The following is a 27,964-nucleotide window of genomic DNA, read 5'->3' on the forward strand; positions in this document are numbered from 1 at the left end:
TGTTCTTAAACTCACACACTTTTCTTGCAATGGGAGAAAGTTGGGACGATCCCACCACTGCTACCAATGTAATCCTCTTTCCTGACGCCTATACTGTTTGTTATAGAGAAAATAGAAAACCACGAGGGAACTTTCATCCAGATGTTCCAATTTTATTTCTCCGCTATAACACGTTAGCGTCACTTCCAGCCACACACCAGCACTTCCGTTTTTGTCCTTCAAAATAAGACACATAAAATGGCTTACAGCGGTAATACCTAAAGAAGGAAAAGATCTAAAACACTGTTCATCTTATAGACCTGTGTCCCTCTTAAACGTTTACATCAATTATGGCAAATAGACTTTCATATATACTACCTCAAATTATTAATTTACATCAGACAGAATTTGTCAAAAGCCGTCTTTTAGGCAACAATATTCAACATACTCTTAATGTAATTGATTATACAATAAAAACAAAACAACAAATGTTAATATTGACGTTAGATGCTGAAAAGGCCTTTGATCGGGTGTCATGGCCCTTATTATTTGTAGTGTGTGATAAATTTGGCTTCCACCAAACTTTTATTAATTTGATGAAGATTATGTATAAAGAACCAAAAGCAAGAGTTAGAGTGAATGGGATCCCTTTTAAGACTTTTATTCTAAAAAGAGGAACAAGACAGGGAGACCCTTTATCCCCACAACTATTTGCTTTATACAAAGAACCATTATTGGAGAGGACTCGGGTAAGTGAGAAGATAAAAGGTCTCATCATTAAGGAAGATGAACAGAAATTAGCAATGTACGCGGACGACATTATAATGTACCTCACAGATATACATGACTCATCACCTGCATTACTAGATGAAGTTGGAAACTATGGAATACTGTCTGGTGATAAATAAAATTTAAATAAAACTGAAGCTGAATGGTACCCATTTGGAGAGGCACCTTAAAAACAGTTTGACTTCAAATGGGACTGGAACAAAGTGAGATATTTAGGAGTTATGATACCCAATAATTTAGACCTTATATATCATTGTAACTTCGGGAATCTGGAGAATTTAGTAAAGCAGGATCTAAAAAGGTGGAAAATCTTACCTCTCACTTTATTTGAAAAGATAGATATTATTAAAATGAATATGCAGATGTTTCCTCTGTATTCCTTTCACTCTCCATCTGTAGCAGCTCTGTGTAGCTACTTCGGTTCATGCAGGTATCCTTTTGGTTCCAAAGTGAATGAAACTTCATTATTGCTGTCATAGTCACTCATTTTGAATTTCCTACGCTGCCTCACAATCCTTAGAGTACAAACAAAAGAATTACGATACTTGATCAAACTTACACGAGGCTGAAACCAGCGCTCGAAGCATAGCTTGTTTACATTCCCTACAGCTGAAAGGAGGAGGGGGGATGGAGCACACTAGCGCTGCGCGTAAGGACACATGAGTTAGTTAGGTCCAGATAAATGTTTATATTTCCGAAGACCTAATGCACTTAAAAAATATTTTATGTATCGTACTCATAAACTGTGGTATTACTTTTTGATTTTATTTCTTGTAGGCAGAGAAAATAGCCTTTGAATTTGGTACCGTCTGTCCCTGTTAGCTTGTATTTCCTCGTCACCATCGATTAAAGTTTGTGTCTTACTGAGGGAGAGGAGACAACTTTCTACTGTATCTAATGTCCTTAGTGGTCACATAGAGCTCATACAACCCCACTTCAAAAAAACTGAACTATCCCTTTAAGTCAGCTGAATCACCTAGTACTTTGATTTTCTCAGACTCCAAAAAAGCATAGACTAAAACACAAAGTACTCAGTAGACGATACTTTTAAAATCTGGAGAAGAATATGTAAAATAACTAATGTTAAGGAACAGGAAACCACTTGTCTAAGAGAGATAGCTTGGGACCCAGATTTTAAGCCAAACAGTATCAATGAGGTGTTCAAAAAATGGGAGAGTAAGGGCCTCTCTAGATTTTATCAAATGTACGAGGAGGAAGTAATGGATTAATTTGAAAATATAGCAAATAGATATGGTTTAAACAAGAATCACTTTTACAGATATTTGCAAGTGAGAAATTATTTAAAGGAAAAAGTCCAAATTACATTTCTTGGAGATCTCCATCCCCTTCTGAGACATAGGATAAAGGCAACTGAAAACCAGAATTTGAAAAGTATAGCTGGACAAATGTATCGAATACTTCAACCACTTCACATTCCGTTGCTAGGCGCTGCCCAAGTAGCAGCCTGTTGCAGTAGCTCTCTCATCTTTGTCCGTTTCTTGTAATTTTTTTTCGTCTCATTTTTGTAATCTTTGTATTTGGAGTGGATCATTACTTTGTATGGTTTATTGTTGGTCATGGACACCAACCTTTTTGTGGCTTTAGCGACATTTGTACTACTTTTCTCCTGTGTTTGTCTGGAGATCCTACATGTAAACATGGCTGCATTGTTTACATGTGAAATGAGTTGTTAGCAGCCTGTAGCATGTCCATGCTAACTAGTGTAGGGCTTGATGATTTTCCTTGAGGTGAGGAGGAAGAGGAGGGGACGACATGCTGGTTTTCAGGTGTGAGCTGGGAGGTGACGACGTGTACCTGTCCTTCCATCCATCGTTGTTGGGAACTTGGGATCTATCTCCGGTGGGATGGACGAGCTAGCTGTGCTAGCCCAGCGGCATCGTGCTGTTCACGGACGTGGCTGACGGAGCTGAAATTGGACGCCACATTGGAGGAGCGTTGCCTGCTGTGGGCAGACAGGATCCAGGAGACAGAGACTGAACAGACTGCTGGGGAGGCTCAGTCCTGGACCCGGTGGAGGGGGAGACTGGCTGGGCTGGAGAGTGGTGGACGAGTGGTGGGCGTGTCGTCATCTATTTTCTTGTGGACCTTTTTGCACTTTCTATACACTTTCTTACTTTTGTTTTGATTGCTGCTGTGACTCCTGAATTTCCCCTCGGGGATAAATAATCAGTGGCGAACCGTGGCCCCAGCCACTGGGCCTTCAGAAGAACCATGGGACCACACGTGGCAATAAACAATCAAAAAAAGAAATACAATAAGAGAAAAGAAAAACAATGGCCAGAATCATGTGACATGGAAGTTTAGTATATTGATAGTTTTGTGGGATTAAAAATGTTTCATGTGCCTGAACACTGCAACATCATACACAACTTCAAACAATTAAAAAGATTTAGATATAAAATTGAAAACAAAAGAAAAAAAAAAGCGTCTCTTCATCCTGGCAGACTACGTGCGTTTGTTTATATCTGGCACACCGCACGCGCAGACTGATACACTAAGCGGCAAGAGCCAACTGTGGCTCTGCAGCGGAGGTAGCGCCGTTTTACGACACGATGAGAACTAGAGCCTTATTTAGCGGTGTTTTTGTGTGAAAGTAACCCTCTGAAAATTCTCTAAATAAAGCGTGAATGCAGAGCGATATCAGTTTTTTTTCGGTGGAAGTCCGTATAGTTGTGTTTTTGGTCAAGTAAAATACGGCCCCGTCAGAGTGCAGAGGAGTAGAGAGGGGGTGTTTGGTAGGGATTCGCGAATCCCCGGAAGATGACAGGAATGATCCCGCCCACAATTTACCAAAATATGATTGGCTAAGACAGCTGTCATTGTCAAATTGTGTCCACATTCCCTTGAGTTACACAGGCATTCGTTGCAGTTACTGAAAGCCCTGCCTGCCAGAATGTGTCGCTGATTTACCCAGATACCATCAAAAGGAAAATTCTGATAGGTCCATTTTCCATTTAGTTATATTAACCCATTGTTTGCCAGGACAAGTTTATAAAAATGATATAAAACTCATTGCCATGATTTTATTGAGTAAAATAAATAAATAAAAACAAAATAAAACAAAATAAAGAAATAAAATAATTATTTAGGAGTACAAAAATTCTTTCAATATTTTTTATTAGGCCTTCACTGAATACCTTGAAGGCCCAGAGGGTTGCCCACTGTAAATATCATATTTTCTATTCTATTCTATTCTATTCTATTCTATTCTATTCTATTCTATTCAGGAGGACAGAACTGAAGACATAAACAACATCAAGGACAAATGGCAGATAGAACTGAAAACATCTATATCAAATGATGACTTGAAACTGAGTCTTAAGGATAATTTCTCAAACATAAAATCACCTTTCTGGCAAGAATATGCTTGAAAGATAAATATACGTTATTTGAGAACACCGGTGATGTTAAGCAAATATAAACAGAATAATTCTAGCTGCTGGAGAGAATGCAGAGAGGACAAAGCTAACCACACTCATATTTTGTTTACATGTAAAAAAATAGAAACTTATTGGTCGAAAGTCATACACACAACAGAAAAAAAAATGATTGGCAAATTGGGCCAATTTGATAAACATACTTTATGGTTGGGAATAGGTGTTAATGGCCTTCAAAAAGAAGAAGAATATTTATTCTGGATTCTGATAATTACAGCACTCAAACAAATAACTGGAAAAAGTTGGAAGCCCCTAAAGTAAATAAATGGCTAAAGACTATAGAAAATATTTATAGGGTGGAGAGGGTAACTCATAGAATTAAAGGGGGAAAAAAGTGGTTGGGAAAAAGATGGGCTCGGTTTAAATTAAAGTAACTGGATATATCCTTGGTATACAGTAGAGATGAAACCGTTTTCTTTAATTTATTTATTTATGTATTTATTTTATTTTTCTCTTTTTTTTGTTGATGTTGTTGTTGGTTGCCAGGTAATGTTATTTATTTACTTATTCATTTATTTTGGTTACTTTGAGAGTATTGGTGTATATGTATTGTAAGTTATGAAAGGTTATACTTTGACCATGACACGTGGGTGAAAGATTACTAAAATGAAAAATGGTGTCAAGTTATTTGAATAACAGGATAGGTACTGCAGGAATGTTGTATACTGTATTGACACAATAAAGTATAAAAAAAAACAATATGAGATCACATCAGATGGTCAAATGTGTTTTCAGCTGCTTCAGAAAGGCTTCAGTATAGAAAAGGCCAATATACAAAAAAAGGAGAGCCCCAAAGGCTTTGATTTTTCAATCTGACACCAGGGACAGGAAGGAGACCCTGGACACAAGACCTGAGGGATCTCTAGGTGGTCCCTCCTCCTCTTCCTCCTCTTCTTCTCCCTGCTCCTTATCTTCCTCCTCTTCTTCCTTCTCTCTCTCCTCCCCTTCTTCTTCTCCCTGCTCCTTATCTTCCTCCTCCTCTTCCTTCTCTCCATCCTCCTCCCCTTCATCCGCCTCCTCTTCCTTCTCTCCCTCCTCCTCCTCTTCTTCGCCCTCCTCATCTTCCTCGTCTTCATTTCCTTCTTTCCCCCCTCTACCACCTCCTCCTCGACTTCTTCTCTTCCTCATCTTCCTTTTCCTCCCCCTTCTCCCCCCCCTCTTCCTCCTCTTCTTCTTCTTTCTCCAAAGACGTGAAGTATGGTGCATTCCTTTCCCAGCTGAGGAGAGAAGGAGACAGAGGGCAGAGGTCATAAATCAGTGTTTTGAACACGGATTGGAGAAATCATAGACCTAACCAACGTGACCTATTCTCCACTGTCAACATGGACTCTCAAGTCCAGCATCTGACCAGCGCCACGGTATTTTGGGGGGGAAATCAACAAAAAGAGGTGAGATGAAGGGAAGCTAGCGTGGGATCCAGCGCTGTTTAAAAATTGGTAAATAAAAAGAAAATCTCCACAGACTCTGACAGTGAGCAGTAGAAAAACTCAACATATCAGTTGACACAGAGACACCAATTACAAAAAACTTCCTGCAGCCCATCATCTTCCTCTCACAGCTTCACTGAGGAAAGCAGCCAGTGACAAGTTTTGAGGTTAACACAATTCAAACTGTCTTTGTTGTCATACTAAATGTGTTTGTTCCATTACAGCTGAAAGGAGCAAGAACTGAGCCCAACACTGAACTGACCTCAGAGTCTGCAGGCCGCAGAGGGGACTCTCCAGGAGGTCACACAGAGGCTTCACTCCTGAATCCTGCAGGTTGTTGAGGTGCAGGTCCAGCTCTCTGAGATGGGAGGGGTGGCAGTCCAGAGCAGAGGCCAAAGAAGCACAGCTTATCACTGACAAACTGCAGTTGATCAATCTAAATGAAAATAAATGAAGACAAAAAATAATTTCTTATCCAGTCAGATGTGTTGATGTGTGACATGTGCAGCTTAACATTACAAAGTCGTGATCAAAGATCTTTGTCCTGAAACAAATACAGATACTTTGTCCGTCTGTTCCTGAAATCATCATGATGTCATAGAAATGAAGTATTCCCATAGATGTCTGCGTCTCCAAAGACATCTCAGTCTTTGTGTCTGTCAGTGTGATATTATTCTAAGGCTTGTTAGCTCAAGTTTGAACTCAAAGGCCTCTCTGTGAGCAGAGGAACTTTCCTCCTGCTCATGTTGTTAATGTGTGTTGACACATTAACAACATGCTGCTGATTTGAAGACTTTGACCACAACACAAATACTGATGAGAAAGAAAAGAGAATCAATAGAAAGCTCCAATGAGTTGAGGGGATCTTCTGGATCCAGATGGGGCTATTAGAGAAAACTCTGCACATTCATTTGATTAATCTAAAAACAATGGATCTTTTTCACACTGACTTTGAGTCACACAGTCTTCTCTGACTGCAGACTACATTTGGGACATTAAACATCGAAAGATACACTCAAGAAAATCTTCAAGTCAACTTCATTGATGTAGGGAATGTCAGAACAAAGTCAACCTTCATTGTTCAACATGTCAGAACAACAGGAAGAACAGAGAGTCAGTGAACTGACCTCAGAGTTTGCAGTCTGCAGAGAGGACTCTCCAGAAACCCACACAGCTCAGCCACTCCTGAATCCTGCAGATTGTTTCCACTCAGGTCCAGATCTCTGAGATGGGAGGGGTTGGACATCAGAGCAGAGGCCAGAGAAGCACAGCTGATCTCTGACAATCTGCAGTTGACCAATCTGAATGAAAAAAAGAGATGATGTGAGTTGATAAATCTTTCATTTTTTAAAGTTGATATAGGGATGATTTGTTCAACTTGGACTGCCTCACCACCTTCTGGACCCCTCACACACACTGTTGTAAATTACTTTAAGGTGTGTTCATTTTGGAATTATCTTGAGATCGGATTCAAACAAACTTTCTTTGTTTCAGACATTTTTTTCCTGGATACAACATGCCGAGGTAAGGTATTTGTCAGCACAGTTACGTAGTGATATGGTTTGAAGCGTGACATCAAGCAAACGTAGTAGCCAGCTATGTATAGCGCTACCAGCAACTGGCAGTTTGGTGCTCTAAGACAAGTCTGTTCTGTGTAATGTTACTTAATCCTGGTCATCTACCAAAATAGCGTAACCTCACTCTTCATTTTATTGAAGGACTCTCATGTTTAAACAGACCACTGCAAAATAACTGCTGCATGTGGATTGGAATGGACCATTGCTAAAAAAAAATCATCATCAAAAAATTGTTTTCAGCAGGTCAGGGTTTTTTCCTTTTTCCCTCATACGTTCGCACATGAAGGGTGATATATGTTTAATTCTATAAGGAGGCTAGACACAGCTCTTTGGTCTCTCCACTGTGAGGATGGTTTTTCTTTCCTATCATACGTTTCCGTGCATGAGTGGCGATTTTTGTTTGATACAATAAGTAGGCTATATATTGCCCAACAGTGTGGCTGAGTTTTTTCTTTTCCCCTCGTATGTGCGCATACAATGTGGGTGATTTGAATGATGTAAGACTGCTCTGGTATGATTTTAAGTTGTTTATTCTTTCTGCAATGCAGGTAAGGATTATTGTTCTCCCCTCAGATTTTTGCATGTGAGAGGGATGACGTATGTTTTTACATTCAGGTAAAATAATTGAAAATAAATAAGAGGTTATTCCATTAGTTGTAGATTTGTTTTGTTCCTGTGTGGGTACTTATTTTTGGTACACCTCTGAAGGCAGCAGGTGCGCTCCTTTGTTTTCTCCCCTCATGCGTTCGCATACAAAAGGGTTATAATTTATTGCCTGTTCAACGGGTTATTAAAAAAAAAAAAGAAAGAAAGAAAGAAGAAGCTCCAAGGTTCTACTGGGTTTGCAGGCCCCAGTAGGGTCTGGGCAGGGGTTTCATGGCCTTGTCCTGCAGTGGCTATCCATGCAGCTGAAAATTACTGCCAGATGTTGAAGAGGTCTTGGAACACACCTAGCAGAATCCCTTAGTTTAATGCAGGCTGTAGGAGGCTGGCTGAGGCTCAATACCTGGTGTAATCTGGTCCTGGTGACATGCCACCAGCAGAGAGAGAGAGAGCGAGAGAGAGAGAGAGAAAGAGAGAGAAAGAGAGATGGCAGTTTTACCTCTCTTGACCCTGAAAGAGTGGCAGCTGATCCTCGGTGCCCTCATAGGGAGTGTGATAAGACAGACTGTTTAGTCTGTAGAGTGTACAATTCAGCTGCTCATGTAGCCTAGGCAGGAAATGCTCTTGCTATCCTTTTAGAAGAACAGCAATTACTTGTGACCAAGACACCAAGAATTTGGACTTAGGATTTCTCCTGATTGTCCCCAACTTTAAGTATGCCTCTGTGAGCTCTAATATTTTTCAAAGTCAATCAAGACCCGTACTTGGGTGTTATATCGAAAACTCAAAACCTATCTTAGACGGTTTGATCCAGAGAGGCTGCAGGAGACCTCTCAGAGATGGAGACAGGTAACTGTGCAGCACTTGTTGATGAGTTTATTAGAGCCTTAGCTGTTTTCTTTCTTTCTTTTTTGGTGTTGACATGACATGATATGTCATGAGTCAAACTAACGTAGCTCTGCTCTAACGCAGCATCCTCTTCAATAAGGAGAGTTTAGAGCAGCGTGAATCTTATAGTGAGAAGGCTGACTCTAAAATAGTTAACAGTGTTGTTGTAAAGCTCTGTCTGTCTTCAGTGTGTGCTGCACATAGGCGCTGCGCGTGTACGCGACAATGCTCTCTCTTCAGAACAGGAGAGAGTTCAGGTGGAGGAGACTGACTGAGCCAGTGAAATAGAGGGAGAATTCAAATCACAATGTCTTGTACAGTGCCTGTGATAAATGAAGTATTAAGACATATGCACTCGCACAAGTTTTATGTTTATGATTGGCCTCACGCAGGCCAGACATGGACGTACAAAGGGCTAGATGTGGCCCTCGGGCTGTAGTTTGCCCAGGTCTGCTTTAGAGGTATCACAGTTGATATCATGCATTACTGCCTCTGCTGAGTCACATGACCAGCTGCATGGAACTCCTAATCAAAGAGTGACATCATCAGCTGCTGCAGTAGAGTGAAGGGTGAAATTTATTCATAAAACTTTGGAAACAACTCCTCACAAATCTGTGTAAAAATACATTTTTGGAGGGAATTTCGTCGGGAATCCATCCGTGACATTTTTAAAGCTGTACAACTTTTACTTTTTTGTCTAGAGGCCCAAATGTGGCAGTCTGCATGGGCAGGAATCAGAAATTATACGTATTTTAATCTAAAAAGAGCTAGGAGGGCTTCTGTGGGGGGCTTTGAGGACTCGTCATTCTAAACTGGGTCTGAAGTTACAACTTCCAGAAGAACTTTTAAAAAGCAGGGTTTAGTCTGTCATGTGCAGGAATTTCAAGCCTATACCACGTATGGTTTCCAGCTAGATAATTTTTGCAGAAAGGGAAGAACTGCAGCAAACTCTTATTTTGAAAGGGCTAATTGCCAGCTTCCTGTTGGAGATACAGACAAAAACAGGTACCTTTTTACCTTTTTCAATGAGACAAACATTTTGACATTGGTTTCATCTTTATGCGGCATTCCTGCTGCCCATTAGAGCCATTTTAGTGTGTTTTTGAGTGTCTAGGTGGCGCTAGAGGGCAAATTATGGGATGTTTGGGGTCAAGTTTGGTATCATATCAAAATGTTTTGCGATTGTCAGGTGTGTGACAATTTTGGTAAGTTTTTAAACATGCAGAGCAAGTGTAATTAGAGCTCGGGCGGAATAATGAGAAAGAAATGGAGCAAATGCAATAGTGCCTTTGACTAAAGGGCAAGGACACCTTCTAGCTCTTGCTCCAAGGTGCCCTGTTCCTTTGGGCAAGGACCTCAATAAAGGCCATTCAGATTCTGAAAACTCCCCAGCTTAGACAATGTGTGCAACGTGCATACAGGCACCATGATGCTGGCCTGTGGGATGCACAGCAGCAGGTAAAAAGAAAAAACTAAAGATAGGCCAGGTATGGCCAACAGAAAGAGCTGGGATGGAAACAAGACCAAAGGACTACAAAAGCTAGAAGTTGCAAGAAACGCATGTATTTTTACTAGCAGGGTCTATCTAAACTTCAACCAATTTCAACTGTTCAAAGTTCAAAACGTGTGTCTCAGTGAGGACAAGTCCACTATGACTTTTCAGAACCTTTTCACTAATACTTTCAGATATTTCAGGATTAGTGCATTTTTGGTTTCATAGAAATGAATGCAGAATTTTTAAAATGTACTCCATTCAGGACATTTTTTTAGCCTGCTCCAAACCCTTTTCATTCAGTCATAAATTCAGCAACAAACTTCATTCAAACTTCAAAATATTTAGCCATCTTTTGGCTTCATTCAATGGGTTTCAATTTTTTCCTAGCATGCATAGTTTCTTCACAATCACACTTCAAAGGTCATGATGATTTTCCGCTCTTCGAGCCATTTAATATTGGTGTGTATTGGACGGAATATTTCAGCTTAGAGTGGGAGATTCAAACGACAATGTCTTTAAAAATAACACATAACCACGCCATTTTCATACAGTAGCAAACTGTTGTTTTATCAGTGATGGGTGTGAGATCATGCCATTATTGGCTGATACAGCAACAGTTTCACCTCTGTCCCTCTGCGTGCGCGTAATGGATGAAAGGCACCGCTGCAGACAGCTCCACTTCTCTCTCCTCCTGTCCCACCAGTGCGCTAAAAACCTTTCATATCAAACAACTGAGCACATGCACATCACTCTCTCTGGTCAAATAATCTTGGTGAAATCCTGTAGTGTGTGGTGGTCAGTATTTTCAAATCTTGTACTTAGAGTGTGCTTAAGATTGAAAAGAAAATTATCTGTGAAGATTCTTCTTTTGTGTGAGATACAACCAAATTTCAGCGTAAGATTTTTAAAATCCTGTAGTGTGAGCCAGGCTTCAGTCTTGTCTTCTTCCGAGATGGGAAGCTTCTGCATTGAACTATGTGGTTGTTTACAGCCAAAAACAGCCACACTCCTCTCCCCGTCGCTGGAAAGATATCTCTCCAGATGTGGGGAGAAGAGTGGGCGGGGAGGAGGTTCTGTATCTGCTCTGATGGACCAATCAGGTCAGGCTTGCTCCTGATTATTCAAAAAATTGCTGACGTCGGCAAACCCGGATATTCCAAACAGCTCGTTTTAGGTCAGGATTTTACATTCACAAGCACTACCAAGTACAGGTTTTGTCATTAAATATCACATTTTGTGGGCTGGGAGGAAAGCCAAAGACCCAAAAAATTAACCAAAAGACTCAATAAAATGATTTTTGCATAAAATAGGACCTTTAAGGTGTGTTCATTTTTGGTCCAGCCCTTAAGGTTTTGGCAAGGTGACAGGAGATTCAGACTCTTGCTTTACTACAAAATGTCCTAAGATTAACAGAGATAAGTTCCGCAGCTGTAGCCTAACAAGCAGTTCAGCATGACAACCTTTCATCTTATGCAGCTGCTTATACTAACTCCTCAAAACATCCAGGAACAAAGACACATGTGTGTGTTTATTTCACCAATGCAAAATCTTGCTTCAAATTAGCCTCAGCAGACAGGCTTACATGATTGAACACACACACACTGGGCACAAAGTATCACACTTTAACAGCATCTGACTTCCATTTCCCTGAGTCAGCTCCTTATTTTCCTAGATTTTTTTCTTCAATTTAAAATCCCTTCCTTTAATTCTTCAATTGATTCAGCCATTCAAACTTCTAAATCCAAATTTGATTACACCGATTCATGCTTCATGATCATTTATTTTGTTTTAGTAGGGAACACTGGGGACAGTTGGAACACTTTTTTTTACATTACTCTCAGTTACTCAGAGAATATTTGGACTAGTCTCACCAAATCTTTCCATATTAAACCTACATCTGTCTGCTAAATGCCCATACCATTTAAAGATGGCTACATATAACATATTAATCAGAATATTCATTTGAATAGAAGAATTCAGACGTTGCAACTGACCCCAAACCAGGGGACAGTTGCAACACAGATCAGGGACGGTTGCAACATATAAAAAAAAAAAAAAACATTAATTTTTCACTAATTATCCTCAGTGTTTTGTCTAAATAGGACAAATACTAATGTTATGACCCAGAGTGGGCTCAAATTCAATTTTCTTTTCTGTACAGCTTTAAGGTATTTAATTAGTTTTGTTTTGTTTTAAACCTTGAGTCAATGTGCAGATGTTACTGAAGCTATAAAAACTCAATATTACATTTTGGGACAAAAAAATTGGGATAACTTGCAACATTATTTTTTGATGCTGTGCTTGCAAGATTCTTTTTTTTTCTTGTGGAACCTGAACAGTGTGGTGTGGTATATGTCAAAGGCCTTGGCCACTGCCCTCGCTGATTTGCCCTCAACTGTAATAATATCTGAGGCATGTTCCAAAATACTGAGGGGGGCCCCTCTGTTAGTGACTCTCTTCCTCACTCTTTGCTTACTGAAAATAAACAGAATACAATTTCTCTATTTAGATGATTCATTCACTCTATGACAAGTTTATATGACCCATACAACATACAATAATAACTTGTTGCTAATTTTTGTTTAACAAGTTATTTGGGAAATTATTCTGTTTATCATTAGCATTAGTTTCTCCATATGATGGCCTGTTCTGTTCATCATGAGCAATAAGATATATTAATTTTGCCTATTTTGAACTAAAAATCTTAAAAAATATAGTTGTGTGGTCTCTTCTAATATGACTAACCTAATAGCATGGGGACAGTTGCAACAGTTGCAACTGTCCCCATGGTACCAGTCGTGACAAAACGCCATGTGCTAGCTAGCCACATTGACATTGACACATGCTTACCATGTCATTTAATAGTCAACAAACAGTGATTCAAACTAGATAGGTTTGGATTCATTCATACATAAGGTCAGGACAGTATGACTAAAAACAGCTCATGAAAAAAGCTACTTTCATACCTCCAAAACAACTTTACTTGATAGAAGCAGGACCAGATGCTCAATATGGCCTCTCTCTTCTTGGTGGGTAGAGGGTCTAACTGAGCATGTGCAGTGTGAGTGTCATCACTCTAGCATGTTTCTGATTAGAGAAATAAGGCTTGTTGCAACCGGCCCTTGTTGCAACTGTCCCCAGTTTCCCCTACTGCAGGCACACCCTGATTTCAGTGGAAATGTGTTGGGAATCAACAGACTCCACCAGCTCTCTGATGGCAGTTGGTAAACAATGATCACCATGGCAACATCTGGCTTCAGATGAGCCTCAGCTGACAGGCTTACATGATTAAAAACTCACACACAGGACACACAGGATTTCATTTTAACAGCGTTAAAGAAATTTGACTTTCATTTTCCCTCAGTCAGGTCATTACTTCCATACATGTTCTTTAACATTTAACTAATTCCTTTCATTTTTGAATAGATGCAACCATTTAAACTCTAAATTCATTTATCCATTCATTTCATTTCATCCAAGAGTTAATGGCGGGCTAATTCAGCATTCTGCATTAGCAGTTGGGCGCAAGCTTTTCAGGACTTCATTCAGCCATTTTTAGACATATCTTCAGTCATTCATGTTCAGCATTCTGCATTAGCAGTTCAGCGCAAGCTATCAAGACTTCATTGAGCGTTATCCAGAGCCAAACACCTTGAGCTGTCACGGTGTCCAAGACGGAGGCTGGAGATGATTTCTGAGCACCCGACTGCAGTTACATTAGCAAAAGCCTTCGGGACGGTTTAGGCTGGTGGTGCTGGTGTACCTTGTTGAATCTATGCCACCAAGGATTAAGGCAGTACTGAAGGCAAAAAAGGGCTCCAACCCAGTACTAGCAGGGTGTATCTAATATAGTGGCCGGTGAGTGTATATATTAAGGCTTTAGGACTTTTACTGCAGAGAACTGAGGGATTGTCAAAAGGAGCTCTGTTTGAAACTAAGATTTACAGGAAGGAAGGAAAGAGACAGAGAAAGGAAAGGGAATCAATAATAGCCTCCAAAGAGTCAAGAGGATCTTCTGGACCCAGATGGGACTATTAGAGAAAACTCTCCACATTCATTTGATTAATCTAAAAACAGTGGATCTTTTTCACACTGACTTTGAGTCACACAGTCTTCTCTGGCTACAGACTACATTTGGGACATCAAACATCGAAAGATACACTCAAGAAAATCTTCAAGTCAACATCATTAATGTAAGGAAGGTTAGAACAAAGTCAACCTTCATTGTTCAACATGTCAGAGCAACAGGAAGAACAGACCTCAGAGTTTGCAGTCTGCAGAGAGGACTCTCCAGAAACCCACACAGCTCAGCCACTCCTGAATCCTGCAGCTGGTTGAGGCTCAGGTCCAGATGTCTGAGATGGGAGGGGTTGGACATCAGAGCAGAAGCCAGAGAAGCACAGCTGATCTCTGACAAATTGCAGCGCTCCAACCTGAATCAAAAAGAGGTGATGTTAGTTGATAAGTCTTTCAGTGTTAAATAATGTGTTGAGAGTTGAAAAAGGTGAAATATGCGAGTCCGAAGAGCTGAAGCCAACATTATTCAGGTTCAAAACACAAACAAAGAGCTGTCTTTAATATAAATGTCAGGCAACTCACATTTGAAATTGTTTATTTGGGAGCAAATACATTTATATCTTTGGCGCCCAGGCTTCGACCTCATCACTCCTTGCAGATAAGTTTATGCATGGCAGATCAGACTGAGTTGTCTGCCTGAACTAGCTTGCAGACTTAACTCCATTTATGTCATACTGAACATAGATAGATAGATAGATAGATAGATAGATAGATAGATAGATAGATAGATAGATAGAACTGGACTGAGGGACCGCTGGCAAGCTGCTGCCGCGCCTCACCCGCTGTTGATCGCTCTTTTTTAATGCTTCTTGTCTTCAATATACATTGTATTGTATGCTTGCTGGTCTTCTGACACTACTGATTTATACGGCTGGCTCGACCTTACATTATGTGACTCTACAACAGCAGTTTTTCAGCAAATTAGCAGTCTCTACCTGTCTGCTACTACTTTGCTACTCGTTAGCTTGGAGCTAGCTTCGCTGGTTAAGGGCTCACCTGTAACTGGACTATATTTTGGCTCCTCTCCGCGCTGTGGCTGGATAACCTGCCCTGGTGTGCCCCACGAAGCACACCCGTTCGGACCGTTCCGCTGCTTCCCTGCCAGCTTTCCTGGACGCTTACCTGCGCCCACGGATTGCTGTCAACGCGAAGGACGCCGCCTCCCCGTCACACCGATACTCTGCTGGAGTCCGTCTGCCGGCCGGCTAGCCGGCTGCTAATCCCTGGCGCCGTCCAACTGGTTTCCCTGTCTCCAGTGAAGCTACAACCAGTATACTCTGCTCCCCTGCATCTCCCGCGTTGTTTCTGCGGTTACACCATAATCACCTGGATCACCTGCTGCTGGATTAAGGCGCTGCCGATTTCACATCATGTGGATTTTTAACCTGTTCCTCTGGATTGCGCTATGTTTGACTCTCACGAGCGCAACTCCGCCGCTCCGTTACTCTGCTGCGGAGATGCTACGTCTCCGGACCTTCACGAGGACCCCACCACTTCAGCTTGCACCCCACTACTCCATCCTCAAACGACCAAGATACATCCACCGTGGCTCTGGACGGAGCTTACAGTACACACAACACAGCTGTAATACAAACATCCGCTCCTTCTGGTCCACTAAGCCCCGCCCCCCCTCCCGCAGTGCCCGTACTGGCGATCACACTGTACTGTCCCCCCTATGCAAAGCGACCACATACACACCACTCACCTGTCTGAAACTCTGTCTGTTGAACATCAGATCTCTCAGTAACAAGGCTCTGTTGATTGCTGATTTTATTGTGGATCACAGCCTGGACATTCTCTGCCTTACTGAGACCTGGCAACAACCAAATGACTTCTCACAGCTTAATGAGGCTGCTCCACCTGGTTTTTCTTTCATTAGTAAAGCCACAGTGCTGTGCTTTTTGACATTTTTATCCAATTACACAAAGCCAGAGAACAACGGACCATCTCCTTCAGAAACATCAAACATATCAACACCACAGATCTCTCCACCCTGATCAGCTCCTACCCCAGCCCTCCACCAACATCCTCCCCTGCTGACTTGGTGACTCACTATAAGAACTGTCTCTCCTCTTCCCTCACCACCATGGCCCCCCTGAAAACCCGTTCAGTCTCATTTACTCATACTGCTCCCTGGTTTACCCCCGACCTCCGCCAGCTCAAAGCCAAAGGCCGTCAACTGGAGCGACTGTACAAAAAGACCGGACTCACTGTACACTCCCAGATGTACATGGATCATCTTCAACATTATAAGAACTCCCTCATTACAGCAAAATCCTCATATTACTCAAATCTCATTAACACTGGTACAGGCAACAACAGAGTCCTCTTTTCCACAGTTAGTCACCTACTCCAGCCCCCTAAAACCCTCTCTCCAAACACCTCCACTGATCAGTGCACTGCCTTCCTGGATTTCTTCAGCTCCAAAATCAACATCATTCACCAAGAACTGGCCTCATGCTGCACCTCCTCAAATGATCCACCCTGGATGATCACCACTGCCCAACATCCCATCAGCTCCCTCTCTGACTTCACCCCAGTTTCAGAACACACCATCTCCGAACTCATTCATAAAGCCAAAACCACCACCTGTCAGCTCGACCCTCTTCCCACCTCCCTTCTCAAAGCCTGTCTGCCATCCATTACCCCCATGATCACTAACATAATTAACTCCTCCCTCATCACTGGTACTATACCCCCCGCTCTCAAGCTGGCAGCAATCACACCTATCCTGAAAAAACCCAGTGCTGACCCTGCCGATCTTAATTGTTACCGTCCCATCTCCAACCTCCCCTTCATCGCCAAAACTCTTGAAAGGGTGGTTGCTGCACAGCTGCAATCTCACCTCGACACTAACAACCTTCATGAACCCTTCCAATCTGGCTTCCGTCCAAAACACAGCACTGAAACAGCCCTGGTCAAAATCACCAACGACCTCCTCTGTGCAGCTGACTCTGGATTACTCACTATCCTCATCCTCCTCGATCTCAGTGCAGCATTCGATACCATCTCCCATCCACTGCTCCTGGACCGCCTGGCTGGCATTGGGATCACTGGTGCTGCACATTCCTGGTTCACATCTTACCTCACCGACCGCCAACAATTTGTACAGCTAGGGAACCATAAGTCAGGATGTTTGGGTGTTTCACTGGGTGTTCCCCAGGGGTCAGTCTTGGGTCCACTTCTCTTTATCATTTATCTCCTACCTCTGGGCACAATCCTCCGCCACCATGGGGTCCACTTTCACTGCTACGCCGACGATACTCAGGTCTACATCTCATCCAAACCTACCGCTGCCATCCCTCCCACCTCCCTCATCTTCTGCCTGGAAGATATTCGGAGCTGGATGAGCAGGAATTCCCTGAAGTTCAACAGCAATAAAACAGAGGCCCTGCTCATCGGCTCCAAATCCACCCTCACCAGATCACAATGCACCCCAGTTCCTCCGATCATCATCAACAGCTTCCCTATACCCTTCTCCCCCCAGGTCAAGAGCCTCGGCGTCATTTTGGACAGCACCCTCTCATTTGCACCTCATATTTCAAATATCACCAGGACTGCTTTCTTCCACCTTCGCAACATCTCCAGACTCCGCCCAACACTGTCCCAATCCAGCACTGAAATTCTGGTTCACGCATTTGTCATCTCCCGAATTGATTACTGCAATTCCCTCCTCACCGGTCTCCCCACCAAACTCATCAATAAACTGCAAATCATTCAGAACTCGGCTGCCCGTATCATCACTCGCACAAAATCTTCGGACCACATCACCTCTGTTCTCATCCAACTACACTGGCTCCCTGTCAAATACCGTATTCAATATAAGAACCTTCTCCTCACCTACAAAGCTCTGCATGACCTAGCCCCCTCATACCTCTGTGACCTACTCCATGAATATACTCCCTCCCGCACCCTCCGCTCAACCTCTGCTGGACTACTCACAATCCCCACTTCACGCCTCACAACCGTGGGTGCCCGAGCCTTCAGCTGCTCAGCACCCAGACTCTGGAACTCGCTCCCCCCACACATACGACAGTCAGACTCTATCAATCTGTTTAAATCTCAACTCAAAACTCATCTGTTTAAACTGGCCTACTCACTCTAATTGAACATTGCACCTCACTTGCTTTTATTCTGATGATTTGTTTTAATGATGTTTTTATAATGTTGCTTTTATCTTTTGTTGTAAGGTGGCCTTGGGTGTCATGAAAGGCGCCCTCAAATAAAATGTATTATTATTATTATTATTAGATAGATAGATAGATAGATAGATAGATAGACAAATACTTTATTGATCCCCTGTAGGAGAAATTCAATTGTTCAGCAGCTGTTCATACACACACATACTCATTCAAAAACAGGTTAAAAAAAAGTTACTAACTATATAAATATAAATAGATAAAAAGATAAAAGAAGTGCACATGTTCAGACTGAGCTGTTATACAGTCTTAAAGTAGCAGGAACAAAAGATTTCTTAAACCGCTCTGTTCTACTCCTTAGAGACAGGAGCCTGTCACTGCGTTTGCTCCTCTGAGCCGACAGACATTGGTGTAGTGGGTGCCTGGTGTTACTCAGGATGCCCTGCATGAGAGTCCGCATCCTTCCCCACAGAGTCCACCCTCCTCCCCATCACAAAAACACACCTTATCCAGCCGGTTCCTGTCCCTCAAGGTCATACTGCCCCCCCAGCAGACGACCCTGAAAAACACTGCACCGGCTACAACAGACTGATAAAAGATGTGCAGCATGTCCCTGCTCACATCAAAGGCCCTGAGCCTCCTCAGAAAATTCTTGTAAAGGGAGTTTGCCTGCACAGACCAGTCCAGCTTGTTGTCGAGGTGAACTCTGAGATACTTATATGTTTTAACCACCTCAATTGTCTCACCATCAATGGTGATTGGTTGATGTGAGGGCCTCCTGCTGAAGTCAATGATCATCTCCTTGGTTTTTGCTGTGTTCAGGATCAGACCATTACTCCTGCTCCACTCTGTGAAAGAGTCCCCTCCCTCCACACATGCCACTACAGCCGTTTCGTCAGAATATTTCTGGATGTGGCATGCCGTGGACCTGTAGGTGTGGTCCGCTGTGTAAAGTGTGAAGAGAAAAGGAGACAGTACTGTCCCCTGTGCCCAGTGTTGCTCACCAGGGTTTGTGAAACACTGGTCCCCAGCTTGACATACTGCAACCTGTCTGTCAGATAGTTGTAAATCCACCTGACAAAGATGGGACCCACACCTATCCTCTCCAGCTTCTCCTTTAACCTCTGAGGCTGAATTGTGTCAAAAGCACTAGTGAAGTCAAAAAACATAAGCCTCACATAGCCCCCAGTCCCATCCAGAAATGACAAAGACTGGTGGAGCAGGTACAGGACTGCATCATCCACCCCCATGTTCTCCTGGTAAGCAAACTGCAGCGGGTCCAGCACCTGCTCTACCTGAGGTCTGAGCAGTCGGAGCAGTAGCCTCTCCATAGTCTTCATTATAACAGACGTCAGGGCTACTGGTCTGTAGTCCTTCATCCCTGCCGGCCTTGCTACCTTGGGCACTGGTACAAGGCATGAGGTCTTCCATAGAGCAGGGACACATCCAGTTTGAAGACTACGGTTGAAGATGGTTTGTAGAGGCACTGCCAGCTCAGAAGCACAATCCCTCAGGATCCTAGGTGCTACTCCATCAGGTCCAGCAGACTTCCCTATGCGAACCCTCCTTAGCTCAATGCGCACCACATCCATTGAGAATGCAGCAGCAGCAGAGGTGGAGTAGCCGCTGGGTGGAGCAGGGCAGGAGGCAGCAGCAGCAGATGTGGAGTAGCTGCTGGACGGTGCAGAGCAGGAGGCAGCAGCAGAGGTGGAGTAGCTGCTGGGTGGAGCAGGGCAGAAGGCAGCAGCAGAGATGGAGTAGCCGCTGGGTGGAGCAGGGCAGGAGGCAGAAGCAGAGGTGGAGTAGCTGCTGGGTGGAGCAGGGCAGGAGGCAGCAGCAGCAGCAGATGTGGAGTAGTTGCTGGACGGAGCAGAGCAGGAGGCAGCAGCAGAGGTGGAGTAGCTGCTGGACTGTGCAGAGCAGGAGGCAGCAGCAGAGGTGGAGTAGCTGCTGGACTGTGCAGAGCAGGAGGCAGCAGCAGCAGCAGATGTGGAGTAGCCGCTGGACGGTGCAGAGCAGGAGGCAGCAGCAGCAGCAGATGTGGAGTAGCTGCTGGACGGTGCAGAGCAGGAGGCAGCAGCAGAGGTGGAGTAGCTGCTGGGTGGAGCAGGGCAGGAGGCAGCAGCAGTAGCAGAGGTGGAGTAGCTGCTGGGTGGTGCAGAGCAGGAGGCAGCAGCAGAGGTAGAGTAGCCGCTTGGTGGAACAGGGCAGAAGCCAGCAGCAGAGGTGGAGTAGCTGCTGGGTGGTGCAGAGCAGGAGGCAGCAGAGGTGGAGTAGCCGCTGGACAGTGCAGAGCAGGAGGCAGCAGCAGATGTGGAGTAGCTGCTGGGTGGAGCAGGGCAGGAGGCAGCAGCAGCAGATGTTGAGTAGCCGCTGGGTGTACATGTAGAAGGGGTGGAGTCAAACCTGTTGTAGAAACGGTTGAATTCATTCGCTATGTGGGCATTTTCAGGTGTAGCCTTTCCCCTTCTCTTTGAAGCCTGTGATTGCCCTCATGCCTCTCCACACTTCTCGTGTGCTGTTGTTCTGTAACTTCCTCTCTAGTCTTTCTTTATAGGCTTTCCTTGCCCTCCTTGTACTCCTCTTCACCTCTTTCTGCGCCATTCTAAGCCTGTCCCAATCACCACTCCTAAACGCCTCCTTCTTCTTGTTCAAAACCTGTTTTAAATCCCTCATAATCCAGGGTTTATTGTTTGGAAAGCAGCGGATGTTCTTTACGGGCACCACCACATCTGTGCAGAACTTAATGTAGTCTGTGACACAGTCCACAGCTCTACTGAGGTCACAATTGTCCCCTCCGGAGCCCATAAGTATATTCCAGTCGGTAGATGTAAAACAGTCTCTCAGAGCTTCGGTAGACTCTGGGGTCCATTTTCTGACAGATCTACTTGTAATGGGCAGTCTCTTCACACATGGTGTATATGATGGTCTTAGGTGAATCAAATTGTGGTCGGACTTGCCAAGAGGATACGTCAGCATGATTGAAGTCCCCTTATGTTAAAATCAATGCATCCGAGTGTAGTGACTCAATTCCTGCGACAGCTTCCTGGATGACGTCACACGCTTCTGCTAGTGGTGGGATGTAAACAACAAGAACTCCCGAGGCAGATAGTATGGTCTTAAAGTAACCAACAGGAGCTCCACATCGGGACAACAGATCTTTGTCTTCACGGTTACGTGCTCAGGGTGACACCACCTGTTGTTCACCAACAAGGCAAGTCCACCGCCCTTTGTTTTACCACACGTCTCCGTATCTCTGTCCGCCCGTATCATTGTGAAGCTGGTTACATTGACAAGCAAATCGGCGACACTATCCGCTAGCCAAGTCTCCGTCAAAAAGTATAGGCAGCACTCACGGTAAACTCTGTCAGTCTTAACCAATCCCTCCAACTCCACGATCTTATTTGATAGAGAGTTTACGTTCCCCATAATAACTGACGGTATGAATGGTTTGTACCGCCACCTCCGTGCCTTCAGTTTGGCTCCTGCTCGGCAGCCACGGAAAGGTTTCTTTATCTCCGGCGGGATCCAATGCTTAATACCAGCCGAAGTGTATCCCAGCCGAAGCAGTTCATCTCTTGAGTACTTAAACATGCACATCTTGAGAAATAAAACGCAGTTTCACTTACATACTTTAGTACAAACTCAAGCTGCTCGAACTAGCTGCCACCGCAGTTGGCGCATGCGTTCCACGCGTTCCACCGTCAGGAGGAATTGTGGGAAAATCTGAAGCAAAGACATGTAGGAGCATTTCTTTGAGGAAGAGTGGAGGCAGAGATCGAACGACTTCATTAGTTTCTCTGAGACAAATAAGAAGCTTCAGCAGTCTGAGTTCTTCACATCAAGTGGATGTTAGTTCTGACTTCATCTACTTTAAGGGACTGAACCAAATGTGAGTCTGAGGCAGCCCGAAAACCTGCCCAGTCCAACTCCTCATGCCTCCACTTTCCCTTACACCAACAAGAAATCAGCACTCATGGTAAACATTGCGCTGAGAGACTTTTTGACTTTCATGCTCAGAAAAGCTCCCAAAATGTACAAAACAAATAAAAGTGAAAGCTCAGAAAAAGATTAAAAGAAAAACTGGATAACAAAAGACTGAGCTTCAGTCAGTGAACTGACCTCAGAGTCTGCAGTCTGCAGTGTGGACTCTCCAGGCCGCCTGACAACAGACGTACTCCTAAATTCCCCAGTTTATAGTTGTGATTCAGGTCCAGCTCTATGAGATAGGAGGGGTTGGACTTCAGAGCAGAGGCCACAACTTCACAGTGAATCTCTGAGAGGTCACACTGTGAAAGTCTGTAATAAAGTGAGTTAGAATAAGAGAGGACTCTTTAAACCATGAATATGTTTGATGAGATCAGAGTGGATCAGACCCTGTTTAGATTACGTCATCAGAAAGATCAGAGTCTGAACCATCTGAAACACATTAGGGACAAAACACATCATTTTAGACTTCTCCAGAGGAATCAGGATTTAAAGTCTGTTTATTTTTTATTTTCACATCAAAACTCTTCTATCAGACTGATTTGTACACTGTAAACCCAGATAAGTTGAGTTTTTCGTTGAAATGATTTAAACCTGTTACCTTAAAAAAAACTAAGAAATGAAATATAAAACCTTAAGTTAATTTAACTCAACATCTGAAGTAGTTACAATTATCATGGAAAATCATTCTACTGAATGTCTTCAATCAAATAGACCTGATGCCCATTTGTTGCAAATAAAAATATTTGGTAATGTTTAAAAAATGCTGTATATCACTGTTAAACATAACATGTTGACCTTTCTCAAAAGAGAAATATGGAAACTTGTTGCCTCCAAAAGGTAAAGTAATGCTAGAGTAACTCAGCTTTACTTGTCAATGAAGCCTGGAGAAACCAAGTGCTTATCTAAACTTGAAGCATGCCTCAAAGACGTAAGGTCATGGATGAGCAGAAACTTCTTACTGCTGAACTCAGAGAAGATTGAAGTCATTGTTCTTGGGCCTAAGTATCTCAGAGAGGCTTTCTTGAACAACATCACTGCCTTGGACGACATCAGCTTGGTTTCCAGCACCACTGTCAGGAACCTGGGAGTTCTTTTCGATCAGGACCTGTCCTTTAACTCTCACTTCCAACAGGTCTCAAGGACAGCATTTTTTCATCTTCCTAAAATCAAGAAAATTAGACACATCTTGGACAATGAAACTAGTCCATGCTTTTGTTTCTTCTTGGCTAGACTATTGTAACTCTCTTTCATCCAGCTGTCCTAATAAGTCTATTAGGACTCTTCAGCTGGTTCAGAATGCTGCAGCTCGGGTACTGACTTGGACTAGAAGGAGAGAGCACATCTCTCCAGTGTTAGCGTCTCTACACTGGTTACCTGTAAAATCTAGGAAAGAGTTTAAAATTCTTCTTCTGACCTACAAAGCGCTTAATGGCATTGACCATCCGAGCTTGAAGAGCTAATTGTTCTGTGTTATCTGCCTAGGTCACTGCGTTCTCAACATGCAGGTCTACTCCTAGAAACCTAGGGTCTCTAAAAGTAGTATGGGAGGTCAAGCCTTTACTTATCAGGCCCCCCTTTTCTTTGGAATAAATTGCCGGTTGAAGTCCGAGGGCGTACACGGTCTCATCCTTTAAGAGTAGACTTGGAACTTTCTTTTTTGATAAAGCATAGTTATAACTGGATCAGGTCTGAACCAGCTCTTAGTCATGCTGCTATAGGTTCAGACTGCCGGGGTGAAACTGACACACAGAGCTCCCATTTCCCTCTCTCTATCTGTCAGTCTAACTTCTAGTCTTACTGTCCTGTTATAGTTACTGACCATACACCTCTCTGGGAGGCTCTGAGTTTGTCTTGTAGGTTCCTCTGGATCGGTGAAAACGCTGTAAGCATAACAGGCCTGCAGGTAGTGCTATAACTGTCTTGTCCAGAAGCAGCTTTTGGGAGATCTCCACCAAAGTAGAGTTGAGCCGATTATCTGGTGTATTGGGGGATACCAAGTGCAAAAGTGGAGCAAGAGATGCACATTTTGTATGAAGACAGTCAGCAGATTTAGCACATTGAGCAGCTCAAGCACAACACGGTAGTTTGTGGCGATCGTAACAGCGGTACTGTTGTCCTGTTGTATACGCTGAGTGTGACGTCAGCGTTTCCACTGAAAACGCCGGCTGACTGTTAACATGGCAATGGTGTAGGCAGCTTTTCAGAAAAATCCCACTCTGGAGGCCATTTTCAAAAGTTTGTGTTTTAGGCTGAAACGCCATTTCCGTGTAAACACAAGGCTGAAACGCAACAAAACTTTTGCGTTTCACCCTAAAACCGTTGTCGTGTAAACGGCCCCTTTATCTTTCTCATCTAACCCATCACAGTCTCCTCAGATGTCGGTCTAACATGAGTCTGGTTCTGCCAGTTAAAGTGAAGTTTTTTCTTGCCATTTTAACTTACTAGATGCTGCAAAGTACTGTACTCATGGTGGGGTAAGATGAGATAAGACTCCTTATCTTGTCTTGATGTTGGGTTTCTGTTAATAAAATTCCATTGACATTCACAGGTCTAGACCTGTTAATGTTTCTGGAAAGTGTCCTTAGATGAGGTTTGTTATGATTTGGCGCTATACAAATAAAGACTGATTGATTGAATGCTAACTTAAATAAAACCAGTAAATACAGCTAGATTACTTGGTTCCTTGGGATTTTTTTAAGTAAATGCAACTTAAGTAATGCTTTATGATAACTTGTTTTCTTGTTCTGCACTATAAAAAGTTTATGCTCAGCTGGGTCTTATATCCACGGCGTCCCCTCCTCTCTCATGGTTACAAAAAAATCAGTTCTAATTTCATAACTTTAGTAACTGTGATTGAGGAGTGAAGGAAGTAGATATGAGACCCCACTGTACATTGATACATTATTCCTCAGGGGCCACAGGTTGTTTGAGCCCCACAGCACTGACTGGTGATCTATGCTCCATGGTCATGGGTCTTGTACCTATTGACTTCTGCAGACTGCCTAATGCCAAATTCTGAGTTTAAGTGTGAAATCTATTTTTTGGGGGACACAGAAAGCCAGCCCATACCAGGTAGAGCATAGACAGCTGATCAATGCCACAAGGAGCAAGGACAGCTGGTCCATGCCATGAAAAGCACAGACAAACAGTCCATGCTCTGACACACAGACAAATGGTCCGTGTCAGGTGGAGCACAAACAGCTGGTGCCACTGCTGCACATCTAGAAGTTCAGCAGGGTCTCACATCGACTCTGCCCCCTTCTGACTCACGGTTACAAAACACACTCACAGAAACTAATGATTTTAAGTTGTGCTTACGTAAACAGTAACAAAAGTTAAATCTACTGATAAATCATCAGTTTCAACACTGAAAACTCAGACACTTGAGTAAATTGAACTTACTAACAATTTTAAAATTTTCATAGCTCAATCCAGTTGAGTAATTTGGACTTCGGGGTTTACAGTGTAAAGTTGATCTCAGAGAAACTTACCGAGCCTTCCTGCAGTTCCTCACAGCTGGAAGCAGTCTTCGTCGTCCCTCCCATGACGTGTTGTACTTCTTTAGATCTAACTCATCCAGAACTTCCTCTGACATCTGCAGCATGTAGGCCAAAGCAGAGCACTGGATCTCAGAGAGTACCCTCTCTAATCTGCTCTCTAACTTCAGGAACTCTTGGATCTCCTGATGGACTGAGGGGTCCTTCATCTCCATAAGACAGTGGAAGATGTTGATGCTTCTGTCAGGAGAGACCCAATAACTGTTCATCTTCTTCAGGTTGTTGATGACTGTGTGGATCATCTCTGGACTGTTGTCTGTGTGACCCAGCAGACCTCCTAAGAGTCTCCGGTTTGACTCCAGAGACAGTCCATGAAGGAAGCGAACAAACAGGTCCAGGTGGCCGTTTTCACTGCTCAGGGCTTCCTTCATAGCTTCTTCCAGGAGGTCTGCCACAGTTGAGATTTCCTCCACAAAGTCTCCATATGTGTAAGGGTGTAAGGTGTAGACTGCAGCCAGAAACTCCTGAACACTCAGATGAACAAAGCAGTAGACTGTTTCTTGGAAGATCACACTCTCTCTTTTGAAGATCTCTGTACAAACTCCTGAGTACACCAAAGCCTCTGAGACATCCAGACCACAGCTCTCCAGGTCTTCTTGGTAGAACAGGATGTTTCCTTCCACCAGCTGTTCAAATGCCAGCCTGCCCAGCTTCAGGAGAACTTCTCCGTCAGCCTCCATCAGCTCCTGAGGGCTGGTCTGATGAGCCTCAGCGTACTTCTTCTTCCTGTGAGTCTGAACCAGCAGGAAGTATGAGTACATGTCAGTCAGGGTTTGGGGCAGCTCTCCTCTCTGCTCTGTGCTCATCATGTGATCCAGAACTGTAGCAGTGATCCAGCAGAAGACCGGGATCTGACACATGATGTGGAGGCTCCTGGAGGTCTTGATGTGTGAGATGATTCTGCTGGACTCATCTTCATCCCTGAACCTCCTCCTGAAGTACTCCTCCTTCTGGGCGTCAGTGAAGCCTCGTACTTCTGTCAGCCTGTCCACGTGTGAAGGAGGGATCTGATTGGCCGCTGCAGGTCGAGAAGTGATCCAGACCAGAGCTGAGGGAAGCAGGTTCCCCTGGATGAGGTTTGTTAACAGCACCTTTACAGAGCACTGCTGTGTGACATCAGACACACGCTGAGTGCTGTGAAAATCCAGAGACAGTCTGCTTTCGTCCAGGCCGTCAAAGATGAACAACAGTTTACAGACAGCCAGCGTCTCTGCTCTCAGCTTCTCTAATGTTGGATGGAAAACATGGAGCAGCTTTAGGAGACTGTAGCGCTCGCCTTTGATCAGGTTCAGCTCCCTGAATGGAAGCAGGACCAACAGACTGAGGTCCTGGTTTTCAGAGCCCTCTGCCCAGTCCAGAGTGAACTTCTGCACTGAGAAAGTTTTTCCAATCCCAGCCACGCCGTTTGTCAGAACCACTCTGATGACTTTCTGCTGCTCAGGTAAGGCTTTAAAGATGTCCTGGATCTTGATGGGAGTGTCCTGGAGGATCTCCTTCTTAGAGGCTGTCTCCAGCTGCCTCACCTCATGTTGGGTATTCACATCTTCACTGGGTCCCTCTGTGATGTAGAGCTCAGTGTAGATCCTGTTGAGGAGGGTTCCACTTCCTGTTTCATCACTTCCTTCAGTCACACGTTCACATCTCCTCCTCACACTCACCTTGTGTTCATTGAAAAGCTCCTGCAGTTCAGCTGGCTCTGAAAAAGACCAATCAGAGTGAGACAAACAAAGAGAATGTGAAAATGAAGGGATCGTTTCCATTAGCTCATCAATATGAAAAGATGTGCACAGAGTCCTCTCAGCTCTCTGTGTCCATGTGTGCAAACTAAAGCAAAAAGCAAAGAGAGAAGAAAGTGAATGAAGAGACAGAGGACAAGCTCATCAAAGTCAGACATGTCAGCTCTGAGTTCTTCTGGCTTTGAGTTTTCTCTCAGAGGAGAAAACAGATCAAAGAAGAAACAGCAGAGAGATCTGCTGGAGCAGACA

General features: G+C 43.6%; 1 protein-coding gene across 1 annotated transcript in view; it reads right to left on the minus strand.

Moving 5' to 3' along the window:
- Positions 1–5,767: 5,767 nt before the first annotated feature.
- Positions 5,768–27,964, minus strand: part of LOC141808044 (uncharacterized) — a 28,365-nt gene continuing 6,168 nt past the window's right edge. Inside the window, 12 exon segments of the mRNA XM_074694351.1 lie at positions 5,768–5,789; positions 5,916–6,089; positions 6,781–6,954; positions 14,476–14,649; positions 15,229–15,415; positions 17,261–17,405; positions 18,937–19,376; positions 19,529–20,838; positions 22,062–22,095; positions 22,418–22,439; positions 22,551–22,731; positions 25,914–27,675. Of these exon segments, the coding sequence (XP_074550452.1) occupies positions 5,768–5,789; positions 5,916–6,089; positions 6,781–6,954; positions 14,476–14,649; positions 15,229–15,415; positions 17,261–17,405; positions 18,937–19,376; positions 19,529–20,838; positions 22,062–22,095; positions 22,418–22,439; positions 22,551–22,731; positions 25,914–27,675 (4,625 nt within the window).

Source organism: Halichoeres trimaculatus, unplaced genomic scaffold (assembly GCF_033239565.1).
Source record: "Halichoeres trimaculatus isolate MK-OKI-2021-1 unplaced genomic scaffold, fHalTri1.1 fHalTri1_scaffold_19, whole genome shotgun sequence".
In the NCBI taxonomy this organism is placed as follows: domain Eukaryota; kingdom Metazoa; phylum Chordata; class Actinopteri; order Labriformes; family Labridae; genus Halichoeres; species Halichoeres trimaculatus.